The sequence below is a fragment of the Nyctereutes procyonoides genome, unplaced genomic scaffold (genome assembly GCF_905146905.1).
Source record: "Nyctereutes procyonoides isolate TBG_1078 unplaced genomic scaffold, NYPRO_anot_genome, whole genome shotgun sequence".
NCBI classification, from domain to species: domain Eukaryota; kingdom Metazoa; phylum Chordata; class Mammalia; order Carnivora; family Canidae; genus Nyctereutes; species Nyctereutes procyonoides.
Window position 1 is genome coordinate 1,918,092 of NW_026575042.1, and position 16,501 is coordinate 1,934,592.

The 16,501-nt window shown below is 41.4% G+C and overlaps 1 protein-coding gene across 1 annotated transcript in view; it reads right to left on the reverse strand.

Annotated features, from left to right (window-relative positions):
* The window catches only part of NINL (ninein like), a 147,752-nt gene that overhangs the window by 68,991 nt on the left and 62,260 nt on the right, over positions 1-16,501 (reverse strand). The window contains exon 2 of the mRNA XM_055321620.1: positions 8,433-8,626. Within this exon, the coding sequence (XP_055177595.1) occupies positions 8,433-8,615 (183 nt within the window). The 5' untranslated portion in view covers positions 8,616-8,626. The remainder of the gene's footprint in view (positions 1-8,432; positions 8,627-16,501) is intronic.

The window sequence follows — 16,501 nt, forward strand, 5'->3', positions numbered from 1 at the left end:
CATTAATATACATAAAGAAAATATTCAGGCTATCACCACCCCACCAAGAAATGGAATACTGCCAGCACCTTAGAGGCTCCTCTACCATGGCTCGTTTCCTAATTAAATCCCCTGCCCCCCTACTCTGACTTTTACAGTATTAACATCTTTGCTTTTTTTTTTTTTTTTTATAAATTAATTTTTATTGGTGTTCAATTTACCAACATACAGAATAACACCCAGTGCTCATCCCGTCAAGTGTCCCCTTCCGTGCCCGTCACCCATTCACCCCCACCCCCCGCCCTCCTCCCCTTCCACCACCCCTAGTTCATTTCCCAGAGTTAGAAGTCTTTATGTTCTGTGTCCCTTTCTGATATCTCCCACACATTTCTTCTCCCTTCCCTTATATTCCCCTTCACTATTATTCATATTCCCCAAATAAGTGAGAACATACACTGTTTGTCCTTCTCCGATTGACTTACTTCACTCAGCATAATACCCTCCAGTTCCATCCACGTTGAAGCAAATGGTGGGTATTTGTTGTTTCTAATGGCTGAGTAATATTCCATTGTAAACATCTTTGCTTTTATATCTCATTTGTAGGCATCCCTGATGAATATGGTTTAGTTTTACCTCTTTTCAAATTTGATCTAAATGGAATCCTATGTATATATTTTTATATCCTGCTTCTTAGACTCAGTATTACTTCTGTAATATTCATTCAAGCTGCCATGAATAATGCATTTTCCCTGCTGTATACTATTCCATCATTTACCTGTGCAAAAATTCATTAATCCATTCTCCTACTGATGGATATTCCCATTGTTTCCAGTGGCTGGCTCAAAGCAGGGAGCCCAAAGCAGGGCTTTATCAGGACTCTGGGATCATAACTTGAGCCAAATGCAGACACTCAACCAACTGAATCAGCCAGGCATCCCAAAAGCTTTAACTATTTAGTCTACTGACATTTAATATAATTACTGATATATTTGGACTTAAATCTACTATTCTATTGTACACTTTCAATTGGACTTGCTTGTGTTTTTCTCCCTGGTTTCCTCTCTTTGGGTTTACTTTTTTTTGTTTTGTTTTGTTTTTTAGGACTTCATCTTCCTATTACTAAGTGAGAAATTATGTTGTCTATTTCCTTTCTCTGGCTTATCCTAAAAACTACAATGCATATCCTCAGCTTATCAAAGTTTACTATTAGTCAATACTTTTTTACCCTCTTCCGTGAGAACTCAAAGCCTATGTAACACTTTCATTTCATTTACTATGCTCCCGATTTTCATATATTGTCATATATTTTAACTCACTCTATTTTAAACCCATACAAAATATTATATATTTTATATAAATCAATGTTCATTGAGAATTATTCAAATACTTACTGCTTTTTCATTTGTTCTTATATTTCTGACCTTCTGCCTAGGATAATTTTCTATTTGAAGTACATCTTTTAGAATTTCATTTTTCTTAAGTATGCTGGTGCTAAATTCTTTTTAGTTTGAGTATCTGAAATGTTTTTACTTCACTCTCAATAAACTTTTTTCAAGCAGATAAACAAGACACATTAGAAGAATAGTGGAGGGGCCACCTGGGTGGCTCAGTCAGTTGGGCATCTGCCTTGGGCTCAGGTTGGGATCCCAGGGTTCTGAGATCAAGCCCCACATTGGGCTCCCTGCTGGGAGGAAGCCTGCTTCTCCCTCTATCCCTTGCTAGTGCTCTCTCTTGCTATCTCTCTCTCTCTAAATAAATAATCTTAAAAAAAAAAAAAAAGAATGGGGAAATGACCAAGATGTCCATAAATAGAATGGCTAAATAAATGATAATATAGTCAGACAATGAAATATGATGATGGAAAAAAAAACACCGAGAGACAAGGTGAAGTGTATTTCACAGATAGGTTGAGTAAAGGAAGTCAGAGAGTATGTACTGAGCAGGTACTGTGTATTTCCATTCTATAAAGATCAGAAACAGGCAAAACAAATCTATAGTGTTAGTGTCAGGACAGCGGTAGCCTTAGAGACAGAGGGACTGCAAGGCACATGGGGGGGGATTAAGGATGCTGGTTACCCAGATGTGCTCTGTATGGGATAGTCACTGAGCATACACTTCTGATACATGCTCTTTTCTTTATGGATTCTTCAGTAAACGTCATGCAGAAAAAAGTCAACAAGAGGGCTTAGATGGGTCAAAAGGTCACCAGGAAATGCTAGAAAAGCATGTTTGGGGCTGTAGGTCCAAGCATGCTTCTCAAATCTGGCACAGAATTTGAATGAGCAAACCTTTGTTGCTGCCACTGAGCACTAAATGCAGCTGTTTGTCTGGGATACACATATTATCATGACCTGACATTGGATTATTTGTGCATTTGTTTATATTTTTCTTCCCAATTAGCATGTGATGCCACTGCTGGCAAACAGTAAATACTCAACAGACACTTATTGGATGTCTTGGCCTCTGTATCTTTTCATAACTGAGCAGAATTCATCTTCTTGCAGATGCAGTCTTTCACCTTTACTCTTAAAGGATCTTTTTGCTGAGCATGGAATTCAGGTTGGCAGATGTTTTTCTATTAGCACACTGGAGATACTTTCCACTAGTTTCTGGCTTGTACTGTTACATCTGAGGAAGTAGCTATCAATGTAGGGCTCATTTTCAGGACACATCTATTTTCATAGGACACCTTTTAAACATTAAACTTTCCATTTTGAGATAATTATAGATTCACACACAGCTGTAGGAAAAATGCAGGGATCTTGTATACCCATCTCTGGCTGCTTTTCTGATGATCTCTCTAGGTTCACTTTCAGTTTCACAATAATATGGCCAGGTGTAGATTTCTTTGTATTTCCGCTACTTGGAATTCAGCAGGCTTTGGCAATCCCAAATCTGTTCTACAAATTTTTTTAGCTATTCATAAAGCCCTACCCCCCATTCACTTCTTTCTTCCTAGGATTCCAAATAAAGAGATGTTGGAAGGTTGAACCTTCTCACTCTTCCTTCTGTTATATTTTCATGCTACATTCTGGATAATTCCAGTTAATGAATGCTCTCCTTTGCTGTGTCTAATTTGCCTACTAAAGAACTATTAAATTCTTACATTAGGTTTTGATTTTGGCAATCACACTTTTCAGTTCTTAAAGTTTTATTTGGTTCTTTGTTCAGATTTGTTATATCACTTTTTAGAGTTCCCTCTTTCCTATAGGTATGTTCAAGCTTTTAAAAAGAATCTCTCCTCACATGGTTAGTAACCACAATTTTTATATTTTGTTTACAGTAATCCCAGCACCTTGCAAGCTGTGTGCATCTGCTTCTGTTGCCTGTTGTTTCTCCTGGTTCTTGCTCATCCTAACTTATTTGTGTGCTAGTTATCCTTGACTGTATGCTGCTTATTGTATTTAAATATAACATGGGAACAATTACAGATCTTGAATAATGGCATTTCTCAAGAGAGGACTTTTATTTGCTTTTGCCAGATGCTTGACGGTACCACCTGGGCAGGACCACCTTCAGCTAAGTGAGGTTCATCTAGACCACTGAGAGGATACAAGCTCAGGCAGTAAAAGGCACAATGGCTGATTCCTATCATCCCTTAAATTGGGGGCTAATTTATCAGATTCTCTACCTTGGGTGAACCTGGGTTTTGACACAGATTTTCCTGGCCCTCTAAGATCCCAAAGACCACATCAATTTCACGGTTTTTCGGCACAAATGGGGTTTTGTTCGCTGAGCTGAACCTCTCTCAGTGTGTGATTTATCAGATTTTTAGGCTGGTAATTCCTTACTGACTTATTTGTGCTTTGCCATTTTCAGATCTTTGTTTTTATGATTTTGTTCAGCTTTTTTAGTAGCCCTCACTGGAAGGTTGGCCTGAGTTTGCTAACTTGCCACTACCAAGGATGTCTGAAGCCTTCTTACTTTTCTAGGACTGGATAAATTTCATCAGAGAGATCTATCAGAATATATTTAACCAATCTCATATTGAAAATGCTGTTTCTAAAAAAAAAAAAAAAGAAAAAAAAAAAAGAAAATGCTGTTTCTGGGATCCCTGGATGGCTCAGCAGTTTCGTGCCTGCCTTCGGCCTGGACCCATATCAGGCTCCCTGAATGGAGCTTACTTCTCCCTCTGCCTCTGTCTCTGTCTCTCTCTCTCATGAATAAATAAAGAAAATCTTTAAAAAAATAAAATAAAATGCTGTTTCTAATCTTTTGCTACTTGAATCAATGCTGTCTTGAATATGTTTCATTTCATATGAAGACAGACATTATATTTTTTGATTATCACATTCCTAGCTTCTGCATATTACCCAGCACATACTAAGTGCTTAAAAATACTTGTCAAATACATGGAAGCAAAATGAAATGACAATTTTGCTTGATCTAATCTTTTGTGTCTTTGATAACACTTAACAGTTGACTTTCTTCCAACCATCGAATAGTAGTGGTATCTGATGGCCAAGTGTGTTGCCATTTTATCTGGTATTATTCTCACTGAGCTTGTGTTTCTGTGTTTTCTTCCTTCATAGTTCAAGAAAAGGGGAAGAACAAACCCACAGGACTCAGGTGCTTCACCAAAAAGGACACACCATTATCTCTGTATAATCTTGTACTCACTTATCACAAATAAAGAGGCTAGACCCTGCGATTGAGAATCACTTTCAACTTTAAAATTATTTTCAGTAGCACTAATGTTAATAATTATTTTTTCAAGTATATGCACCTCTATATTTATTCCAACATTATTTACAACAGCAAAGATACAGAAGCAGCCCAAGTGTCAACAAATGAACGGATAAGGGAAACGTGCATAGATACACAAAGGAATAGTGCTCAGTCATAAGAAAGGATGAAATATATTTATCTGTGACAACATGGATGAACAAGAGGGTATCCTGCTAAATGAAATAAGTCACAAAAAGACAAATGCCATACGATTTCATTTATAGTCATCTAAAAACATAGAATCTAAAAAATAAAACAAATGAAAAAACAAAAAGCAAAAACAGACCCATAAATATAGAGAACAAATTGACTGATAGTTGCCAAAGGGGAAGGTAATGGGAGATGGGCAAAATGTTGAAGGGGAGTGGGAAATATAGGCTTCCAGTTATGGAATAAGAAGTCACGAGGATAAAAGTCACAGCATAGAGAATAGAGTCGATGATACTGTAGTAATGTATGGTGACAGATGGTAGCCATGCCCATGGTGAGCATAGCATAACATATACACCTGTCCAATTACTACCTTGTGCACCTAAAACTAATGCAACATTGTATGTCAACTATTTCAATTTAAAAAATAATTATTCTTTGAGAGTAAAATTCTCTTTCTGACCAAATTTAAAAAACTAAAGATCCTTGCCACTGATCATAACACAGAATTCAATGGAAATTTCCCACACTCCACAGAAATCTTAGGCCACATTAATTTCTAGCTTGAAACCAGATCTTGATAATGTTTCTTTAACAGGAAATATGAATTAAAAATGAGCATACCCTCAACACCTTAAAACATTACCTTTTAATTCAAATTATTATTATTTATAATATTGTTCTTCATTTTTATAACTGAAGTATCAATGACTAACATTTACATGGTGTCATATATGTTAGTTACTACAAGGAAACTGGAAATGTGCTATTTGAACTAAACAGCCAATCAATTCTCCAGGAAAAAGGATTTCTCTTGATTTTCTTTGAAAAATACCTGAAATCTCCACTATTTGGTTTCTGTTGTAGAAAATGGTGACAACTATCTAGATATTTCTGGCTTGACAGCAACTTCCTTTAAAACCTCTACAGAACATTTCATGTAAATACTGGCTGTGTGAGCCCTGTCCTGTCTATAGGACGAAGCAGAGAAGCAATAGAAGCTCTGAAAGCAGAACTAATCCACCATCATCACCATGGTGGGACCCAACAGGCGTTGGCTGGTGCAGGCTCTGCTCTTAAAATGTTACAGAGGGGGAAGTAGGGACAACTTCAGGTCAGGCTTAAGAGCACTATCAGAAGCAGAGCTATTTTTTTAATTTACCCAACACATGACATGCTTTTTGGAAACAGAAATCATGGCTGTAAGAGGGTTGGGACAGACAGAAAGACGAACGAACATGCACAGGGTTTTGCCAGAAGCCACCGTTCATCAGAGAAGGTCAGGCTCCTGCCATAGCTTATGAGTGAGAGTCTCTCCTTCTAACATATTTCCCTATAAATGTGTGGAGAAACCTCCAGCCTCCCACAAGGATTACAATTCAGAGGAACTGCTTTTCAGGATACATGTGATGTGGGGGAAGCCAGAAATCTCAAACCCAAGTTCATTTTTCTCTTTACTGATGTTCCAGTATGAACCTTTTTCTTCCTATCATAATTTGCTGTTTCTAAATGTTATAGCACTTCTACACATACAAAGGGTAAAGTGGGGTGAGACTCAGGAATGATATGATCTGTTCAGTCAGCAGAACCTGCCATCTGAATGTGAATCCAAGTTATTCTTTTGGTTTTGAATTTTCTAAACTGTCAGGAATAATCAAGAAAACCAGATCATCTGTTATACTGCTTGAATAACCAGAGCACTGATTTTCACAAATGTGCCTTTTGTTCCTCTAGGTCCCAAATACAATCCCAGGTGATATCAAGACAGGCCACATCATATCAGGGTGCCTGGGTGGCTCAGCGATTTGGGTGTTCATCTCTTGATTCCGGCTCACGTCATGATCTCCGGGTCATGAGACAGGGCTCTGTCAGGAGTCTGTGCTCAGCATGGAGTCTGCCTGTACCTCCCCCCTGCTCCTCCCCCTACTCACACACTCACAAATATATAAAAATAAAATCTTAAAAAAAAAAAAGAGGGGCTCCAATATTATCGAAAATACACCTGATTCGGGGCTCCTGGGTGGCACTGTCGGGTAAGTGGCCAACTCTTGGTTTCTCCTCAGATCCTGATCTCAGGGTCATGAGATCAAGCCCTGCATCAGCTCTGTGCCCAGCACAGAGTCTGCTTGACTCTCTCTCTCCCTCTCCCTCTGCTCCTCCCCCCAAATAAATAAATCTCTAAAAAAAAAAAAAAAGAAAAGAAAAGAAAATACACCTGAATCTTAAATCCATTTAAAAAAAATCAGGAATAGAATAAAAAGAAACAGAGAAAGGGTGTGGCCAGATTAACTGAGGCAGAGCTCCCGAAGAGGGAGTAACGGTATCCTACTGACAGTCATGGGGAACACAGGACAGTCGGTGCTCTGGGAAGTGACAAGAGGTACATTTCATCTGGACTGCCAGCAGTGAGAGTTTTTTTCTTGTTTCTCTTCATTTGTTTTTCCAAGACAAACAAGAGCCACTTCAGGAAAATCTGCAGTCTGGGTTTTTAAAATAATTTTATTGATTTCTATGGAATGAAATGCTCTTTCTTCAAAGTTAAGATGACCAACACTGGGGACGCCTGGGTGGCTCAATGGTTGGGCGTCTGCTTTCAGCCCAGGGTGTGATCGCAGAGTCCTGGGATCAAGTTCTGCTTCAGGCTCCTTGCATGGAGCCTGCTTCTCCTCCTTCTGCCTGTGTCTGTGCCACTCTCTGTCTTTCATGAATGAGTAAATAAAAATCTTTAAAAAAAAAAAAAAGATGACCAACAGTGTTTTTATCACCAACAGGTTAACATCTAGAACATTTAAGAAGTAGGGACAAGGTGGGAGGTGCTTTTTAATGTTTCCATCAGGAAAGCACGTTGTGGTCTAGGTTCTAGATCACCATTCTAGATGACCTTCAATTCCTAAAAAAAGTATCTGTTATAGAATGATCAGAAAAAAAAGATAAATATAAAACAGAGAACTAAAACCATCCAAAGCTTCACTACCTAAAAGAATAATTATGAATATTTTAGCAAATATACATCCTAATCTTTCTCTATACATATACAAGTATGGCAGGAAAGGAGCAAAAACAGTACTTTCTATCTGGTCTAGATGAAATCACGGGACACCTATGGACACAGGTATCCTTTCCTCCTGCAACAATGCTGTGCAGCTGTTGTCAGGTGCTAGAACGAATTCCAAGCTATGCAATTTTACCAAACAGTCTGCCCTCAAAGTACCTAGAGAGGTTGCCTGTCTCTCAGTGACCCAGGTGTCAACTGCCCACAGATTCTTGTGTTTTTGTGAACCACATGCCACCCACCCACACTAACCTGCCACCCCATCCCTGACGCCCAACAAATCACACAAATGACTTTCTGGGAAAACCAAACCAAACCTCTGGGATTTACTATGCCTCAAAACAAAATCATCTGAAAGAGACTCTTGCTTCAACATAGGAGTTCCCCAGAAGGAAAAGCCATGTTCCGGTTCCTCGTAACACTCCTTTGGCATGTGTCTTTAGTCAACTGATACTTCCCAAGTGCTTGCAGCTAACTATTGTACTCTGTGCTTTTCTTTACAAGAATGAAGTCAAATACCCACCCTGGCAAAGTGGTCATTTCCAAGAAGTGTTTGCAGAAGGATGGGCAGCTGCTTTTCCAGATGAAGCTTAAGGCAGAGCTGGGTCAGTTCCTCCCGGTCCAGAAAGCCCGTCCCCGTGCTGTCACAGCTGCTGTACACTTCCCTGAGCTGCGAAACATAGTGGTTCTCTTCTTCTTTGTCCATCCCATAGCAAGCTGGACATGCCAGGGGAAAAAAGAAACAAGAGTACACTCAAATTGCCACACCTCAAACATTCTTCCACTGCTTTGATAAGCCCCAGCAGGGTGGGACAGGCGCAGGACAAGCACTGGGCACGTGGGTGCTCTCTTTTGTAGGAGAGCCCAGAAGCATGTGACCAGGGAGACAGTCAGAAAAGCCAGAATTTCTTGGTTCTGTAAGAAAGTATCTATTATAGGGGCACCTGGGTGGCTCGATGGTTAAGCATTCGATTCTTGATTTCAACTCGGGTCATGATCTCGGGGTCATGGGATCGAGCCCCACATCAGGTACCCTGCTCATTGAGGAGTCTGCTTTTACCTCTGCCCCTCCCCCACCCCCTCTTTTAAATAAATAAATCTTTTTAAAAACTAAAAAATATCTATTATAGAATAATCAGTAAAAAGAGATAAATATAAAATAGAGAACTAAAATAATCCAAAGGTTCACTACCTAAAAGAATAACCATGAATATTTTGGCAAATATACATTCTAATTTTTCTCTATACATATACAAGTATAGCATTTTTCCCTTCCTAGTATTCAGTTACAAATACTAAAAAGGAAAAATGTTAATAAGTTTTGCCAAATAAAAGTACTTATAATAAAAAATATGAGAACTCCAATAAAATATACAGAGTATGTTAATTAATCACAAAAGAAGAAAGATATATGGTTAATAACCATCTAAAAATGTTCAAATTAAAACAAAGATACCATTTGTCACTGTGAAATTATCAAGAGTAACCCCCCCCCATGCTAGCTTAAGCTGTCATACGAAGGGGGCTCTCACATATTGCTGGAGAAAATGACACGTAAACGTCTTTCAGACATTCCCAACTTGTCACACTTACCAAGAAATTTTCAAACAATTGTATTATCTGATCTACTTATTTCATGCACACAAAATTCCTTACAGAAATTCCTTATACTTCAGGAAACGGAGCTATGGACAAAGACATAAGAAAAATAAAATGTCCAACAAAAGAAAATAGCTTGCTAAGTTACAGCATAATTATATGGCAGAAGATTCAATAGGTTTAAAAAACACATTTTTGAAGAATATTTAACAGCACAGGAAATGCAGTTGATAAAATGTAAAGCCGGGGTACAAACTTTATAATAATAATAGCTAGTATACATCCTAGTCAGTTCACATACAGCAGTTCAACAACAATGGAGAATTCCTGTGGGTCAGCCTGTTATAGACACAGGACCACAGACAACTCTGAAAACAGGAAATATAGTGAGTAAGCAAACATGGAAAATTATCAAGCTCATTAATAATCTAATAATTCATAAACATGAAATAATGAAATAACATCTCTTACTAATAAGAGACAGCACAATAAATGCCAAGTAAATAAAGATATAATCCTTTTTTAAGACAGCGAGCACATAGGTGGGGGGAGAGGGTGGGGGAATCTTCAGCAGGCTCCACACCCAGTGCAGAGTCTGATGTGGGGCTCAATCTTATGACCCTGAGATCATGGCCTGAGCTGCAATCAAGAGTCAGACCCTTAACTAACTAAGACATCCAAGAAAGATATATTTTTTCTTGGTGGTGGTTATTTGTCCACCATCACCCACATGGGTGTGTAGGTTGCCATCAGCACAAAAACTGTATGAGGGGTTGAAATCTGTTCACATTGATCCTCCAACTCCCAGAATATCATCTTACTCGGGAAAACAAAAGAATCAATGACATTTAAAAAGCTTTGAATAGGGATCCCTGGGTGGCGCAGTGGTTTGGCACCTGTCTTTGGCCCGGGGTGCGATCCTGGAGACCTGGGATCGAGTCGAGTCCCACATCAGGCTCCCGGTGCATGGAGCCTGCTTCTCCCTCTGCCTGTGTCTCTGCCTCTCTCTCTCTCTCTCTCTCTCTCTCTGTGACTGTCATAAATAAATAAAAATTAAAAAAAAAAAGCTTTGAATAGAACTGAATAGAATCTAACTTTGAATAGAATGGAATCTTCATTGTGATATTTCAGTGTGGTCTTTTAAGGTCAACTTCCTCCCCTGAGCTCCTGACTGAACACCTGCTGATCAGGTGTAAAGACGACCAGCATCCACTCTGAGGATGCACACACCGGCTCATGGCTTCAGGTTGGACGCAGGAGCAAAAGATAACAAGCCTGCCCTATCCACTCATCATATTTTGCATGCACTTCTCACGTGGAGAAAGGGCAAGGAGAAGTGGAGCTGGGAACACCTGCCCCCATCTCTGGCAGGGATGACAACAGAGACAACATTGAGAAACACAGATACATAGGTAGAAACATGAAGGATAAATCAGAAAACTAAATACCCTTCCTAACTTGACATCTGTCAAGTTTCTCATCCAAGGTGAGTCCCCAACCCAAGTTGGGAGCTGCATCCTTTTGTACACAAGAGCCACCTGTGGTGAGCTTCATACAGGTACTGGTATTTGCCACTGCCAATTTCTGGTACGCCAGAAGTAGATGGACAGAACATAACAGTAAGAAAGACGAGTGGCAAAATTCAGTAGGTGGAAAAGTGTGGAGCAACCCAGGTGAGGAGTGACTAGGGGACCCCCGGCGACTGCAGAACCTACCAGGCCCATACCTCCCTGACACCAATGGTCTCCGCACCCCAAGCTCCTCCTGGTGCCCTGTTCACTAACACCACTCCTCCCTCTCCTCCACCGCCTCTGCCAATCATGAGCAAATCCTCCATTTCTTCTATTTTACCTTTAGTCGTAACCAATTCAAGCAATTAAAAGTATATAAAGAAAAAACAAAGCAAAACAAAACTCCAACCCCATTACCAGAGGTAAGCACTGCTTGGACTCTAGACTCTGAGATTATTCCCAAGTCCATGAGGTGGATGAACACACAGACTTGTGTACATACATAATACACACAGATATGCATGTTTTTACATAAGTGTAACACCATACATATTACTTTAAAACTTTTAAAACATACATGATATCTGACACTATTCCATGCCTTCTTCATTTAAAAAAATACCTATATGCTCTTGCACACATATGTGCAGAGATCTAAGGATTGTTTTAGAAACAGGGGGATGTCTCTAGGGTTTTCTCTTACGAAATCTTTGTGAATCCTGCAGGGGATAAACCAAGCCACGCTCTGTGGAGCACGCCTGGGTGTGCAGGGGTGTCCCTGGAGAAGGCAGGTTTGGCTGATTTTCCCAGCCATAGGCCAGCCCTGCATCCATGCCCCCCCGGGGGGCCAGGCTCTCCCTCCACCACTGGAATTTCAGGTCTCTGTGGAGATGCATGAAGCTTTCCCTCTCTACACAAAAGAGGGAATAAAGTCCCACATCACAGGCCTGAGGTGCCATGGCTGCCCACGGAGGTGTCGCCTGTGCATGCAGGGTGCACAGGTGGTGAAGTCTCCCCAGTGAGATGGGGGTCCGCTGCCTGCCACATCTCAAAGCCTCCCTGAAACAACGACAGGTACAAAGAAATAGGTACTGAGACTGCAGGCACCAGAGAGGCAACAAGACTTAAAAAGAAGGGTGGTGGCTCCTTCCTTATCACCACTCATCTGCAATGTCTCCAGGCCCCACCAAGTCGGGGCTGTCTCTGGAGGCCCATGCTGCTTCTGGCTCATTTACTCTGTGACCACAGATGCACATCTTTTGGGCTGGGTAGGGATTTCCACAAAACAGGAGGGGCTTCCACATGACCAGAAAGACCAAAGAACTAGTGGGCCAGCGGGGCCTGGTCTCAGGAGAGCAGTGCCAACTCATTGGGGCTTCATACGGCATCCCCCTCAGACCCCGATCCTCACGGCAGAATGTCCAGCACACCTACAATCAGTCTCTGGTGGGAGGCTGCAAAGAAAACGTGACCTCGAGAGAATGCTAACAGATTCAGGTTCTGAAAACAGGGACGGACCGACCCCTCCTAGAAGACTGAGTGCCCAAAGCACAACAAACAGAAAGCAGAACAAACAGCCACCTCTGTCTCCAACGAGGCAGGGGGGAGAGCACCTGGTGGTCTTTAGGGCCTCCCCCACATGCCAGGTTATGATTCAGTCTCTGAGAGCCTTTCTGAGAGGCCACGTGTCTTCCGAGGGGCTACACATCAGTAATAGTAACAGTCCGTGAGTGAAAAGCAGGGCCCTAGGGGATGGGAGGAAAATCAAGAAAATGTAGATGGGAAACAGGCCAAATGCTCAGGCCACCAGCTTGCCATCTAGTGACCCGAGGCAGTGCCTGGCACTGTCTTCCCAAGCTCCACACCCCACCTGCCCTCAGGGCCCCAGGGTGGACATGCTTCACACCTCCACCCCCAGAGCAGACTGCAGCACACAACAGCTCGAATGCCAGACAGGTTCTGGGTGTGTATTTTTATGCTAGACACTCTATAATGAGCTCATTTAAGCAAGAGCAATACATGAGCTATTTCAAAGGGAAGGTCCCCAGCGTCACGGGTCCACTTAACCCAGAACTGCCGCATCCTGGACTCCCCCAGTACAGGTCGGGTCTAGGCGGGGGTGGGTGGAACAGGGGAAGAGTGGGGAGCGCACTCAAGAGCATTCACCTAGGAGATGGGGGCATTCCCTGGGAGCCCAGTCAGTTTGAGAACCTTCCCAATACCTGCACTGTCACAGAGGAGATATCAGGAAATAAAGGCACAGCAAATCCTCAAGTGTTCCCACATCACACTGGAGCTGCTCAACATGTGGCATCCCTGTCTGATCTTGTGCCCCAGGATTCCAGAACTGGGCAGGATTCAGGTGTGGAGGCTGGAGGGTAAAGGGCTCCAGAGGGGCCCTCCACGGAGCAATGACAAGCCAGTCCCCCTGCTGAGAGAACTTACTGGTCTGCCTGCATGCTGCCATGAAAGGGATGACACAGGAGTGCCCACACATTTAACCCCATGTCACCTGGGTTTAAGACTTCACTCTGCTCAATACACAGTTGAGTTCTTGGCCATTCGGAGACACTCCTTTCCTCTCTTTTCCCTCATCCCTGTCAATCTGAGACACTGCCTCAAGAGTGCAGGTGCTTCATCTATCAGCCATGCAAGTACAGGCAAGTGGTGGGACTCAGGCACAGCAGCTCTACAAGTCAGGCAAAAAAGATCTTTCGGTCACAATCTGCTAAAACATTTACTAACCCCCACCCAAGACAATGTTCAGCCATGTTTTCAAAACAAGGGGAAAAGGAGGTTGCCTCTATTGACTGTGGAATTCATCCTCCTCCCACCCCAGGACATGGGAGGGATCTTTCTGTAGCTTCTGCAAACCCACAGAACAAGCCTCAGTGGTGAAACAGTTGGCAACACTGGCCAGAAAGGCTTGGAAGAACTCCAACCCTTCACTGGAAAGCATGGCCCAGGCCTGGGTCAGTGCAGAAGAGTCCTGCAGATTCACATGGTTTCCCCTGCATTTAGGGATCTCAGAAAAGGGCTCGAGTGACAAGACGAAAAACTCTCAACACCACAGAATTATGGAAGTTTTAGAGAAGTAGTGGAGAAGCCTAAATGAGGGCCTCAAAATTCCGATGTTCACATACAACCCCTGCCTTTTATTGGAGTCTGGAGGTAGTGATTTGGGAGGTGGTGCTTATAGAAGGGGAGACCCAAGACATGCATATATCCACAAGCCCTGCTCCCCACAAACAAGGAGAAACTAATATCCACAGAGAGATATAGGAAAATCATTAAAGTTATCAAAGAAAAAAAAACTTCTAGATAAAAGAATGACTAATGACACCAAGGGAGGTTTCTGGGACACTGACCTATTATAGTTGCAATAAAAAGTCCACTGGCAAGACTGGAAGATACACAAGGAAATCTTCCATAAAGCATATCTAAATAGTAAGATGAGACCACATGACGAGGAAAAGACAGTCTCTTCTATAAATGATGTTGCAAAAGCTGGATATCCACATGCAAAAGAATGAAGCTTGATCCTTACCTTACACATACACAAAAACCTAACTCACAATAAATTCAAGATCTTAATTTATTAAGATCCAAAACTATAAAATTCTTAAAAGAAAACACAGGGAATAAATTTCATGATGTTAGATTTGGGAATAGTTTCTTACATATGACTCCATGGGCATAGGCAACAAAAGCAAAAACAGGCAAATGGTACTATATCAAATTTAAGAATTTCTGCACATCAAAGAAAAAAACCAACCTATGAAAAGGCAACCTGTGTAGTAAATGGGAGAAAATAATTGTTAACCATATCTGATTGAAAGTTAACAACCAGAACAGATACAGAATTCCTACAACTCAATAACAAAAAACCAAGTGACTCCATTTAAAAAATGGGCAGTGAACTCGAGATATTTCTCCAAAGAAGATATACAAATGGCCGACAGATGGTCAACCATATGAAAAGGTGCTCAACATCTCTCATCATTAGAGAAATGCAAATAAAAACCATGACGACTTACTGTATTACACCTATTAGGATGGCCATTATAAGTAACAAAATAGAAAACAGAATAAGTAATAGATGTGGAGAAACTAGAACAGTACACAGCATTGTTAGTGAGCAAGTAAAATGGTGCTGCCACAATGGAAACCCGTATGAAGGGTCCTCAAAATTCTAAAAATAGAAACCATGTTATCCAGCAATTCCACTTCCAGGTGTATATCCAAAGGAACTGAGAGCAAGATCTCAGAGATACGTGCACACTCAGGTTCACTGCAGCATCATCCACAACAGCCAGGAAGCAGAAGAGTCCAGATGTCCTTTGACAAAGGACTACAAAACTGTGATATATCCATAAAATGGAATATTATTTAGCCTTAAAAAAAAGGAAACCCTAGGGCAGCCCGGGTGGCTCAGCAGTTTAGCGCCACCTTCAGCCCAGGGCATGATCCTGGGGACCTGGGATCGAGTCCCACGTTGGACTCCCTGTATGGAGCCTACTTCTCCCTCTGCTTGTGTCTCTGCCTCTCTCTCTCTCTCTCTTCTCTGTGTATTCTCATGAATAAATAAATAAATAAAATCTTTAAAAAAAAAAAAAAAGAACGCAATCCAGGGCACCTGAGTGGCCCAATCAGTTAAGGGTTTGCCTTCAGCTCTGGTCAAGATCTTAGGGTCTGGAATCAAGTCCCATGTCGGGCTCCCTGCTCAGCAGGGAGTCTGCTTCTCCCTCTTACTCTCCCTCTGTGGTCTCTCCCTCCTTCTCTCTCAAATAAATAACATGTAAAACAAAAACAAAAACAAAACAAAACAAAACCCTGCCACATGTTGCAGAATGGCTGGCCCCTGAGGATGTGATGGTGAATGAACTCCGCCAGCCCCCAAAGGATAAAGCGTATGATGCCCCTTACATACATGTGTAATCCAACCATAGAGACAGAAAGTAGCATGGTAGTTGCCAGGGGCTGCGGGGAGGAGGAGCTGTTTCGCGAGTAGAGTTCAGAGTCACAAGAAGTAAAAGTTCTCCAGATCTGTTACACAATAATATATTGTTAACAGTACTGAAGTGTAAATTCAAAAATGATTGTGGGCAAATTTTATATTATGTATTTTTAACAATTAAAATAGAAAAATAAGAAAAAGTTTTACAAAGAAAAATAATTCAAAATTTGGTGGCTTACTTTCTGAAATTGCCTGGCTCTGTTCTATGGTACTTTTACCTAGATTTTTCTCTTTCCTTAACAAATATTAACCCCAAAGCTCTAAGCATGCTCTAAAAGTCCAGATAAGGGAACCAGTTGAAGGGAAGGGGAATTACTGGGATAATACAAGACTTTTCCAAGTAGACAGATGGCAAAGTCCTGTCGTGTAGGACAGCAAATAACAACAAATTAAAAAACCCACACCTAAGAAATTTCTGAACAAACAAGCAAGTCTTCAAAGCATCTAGGGGAGAAAGGGCACTCC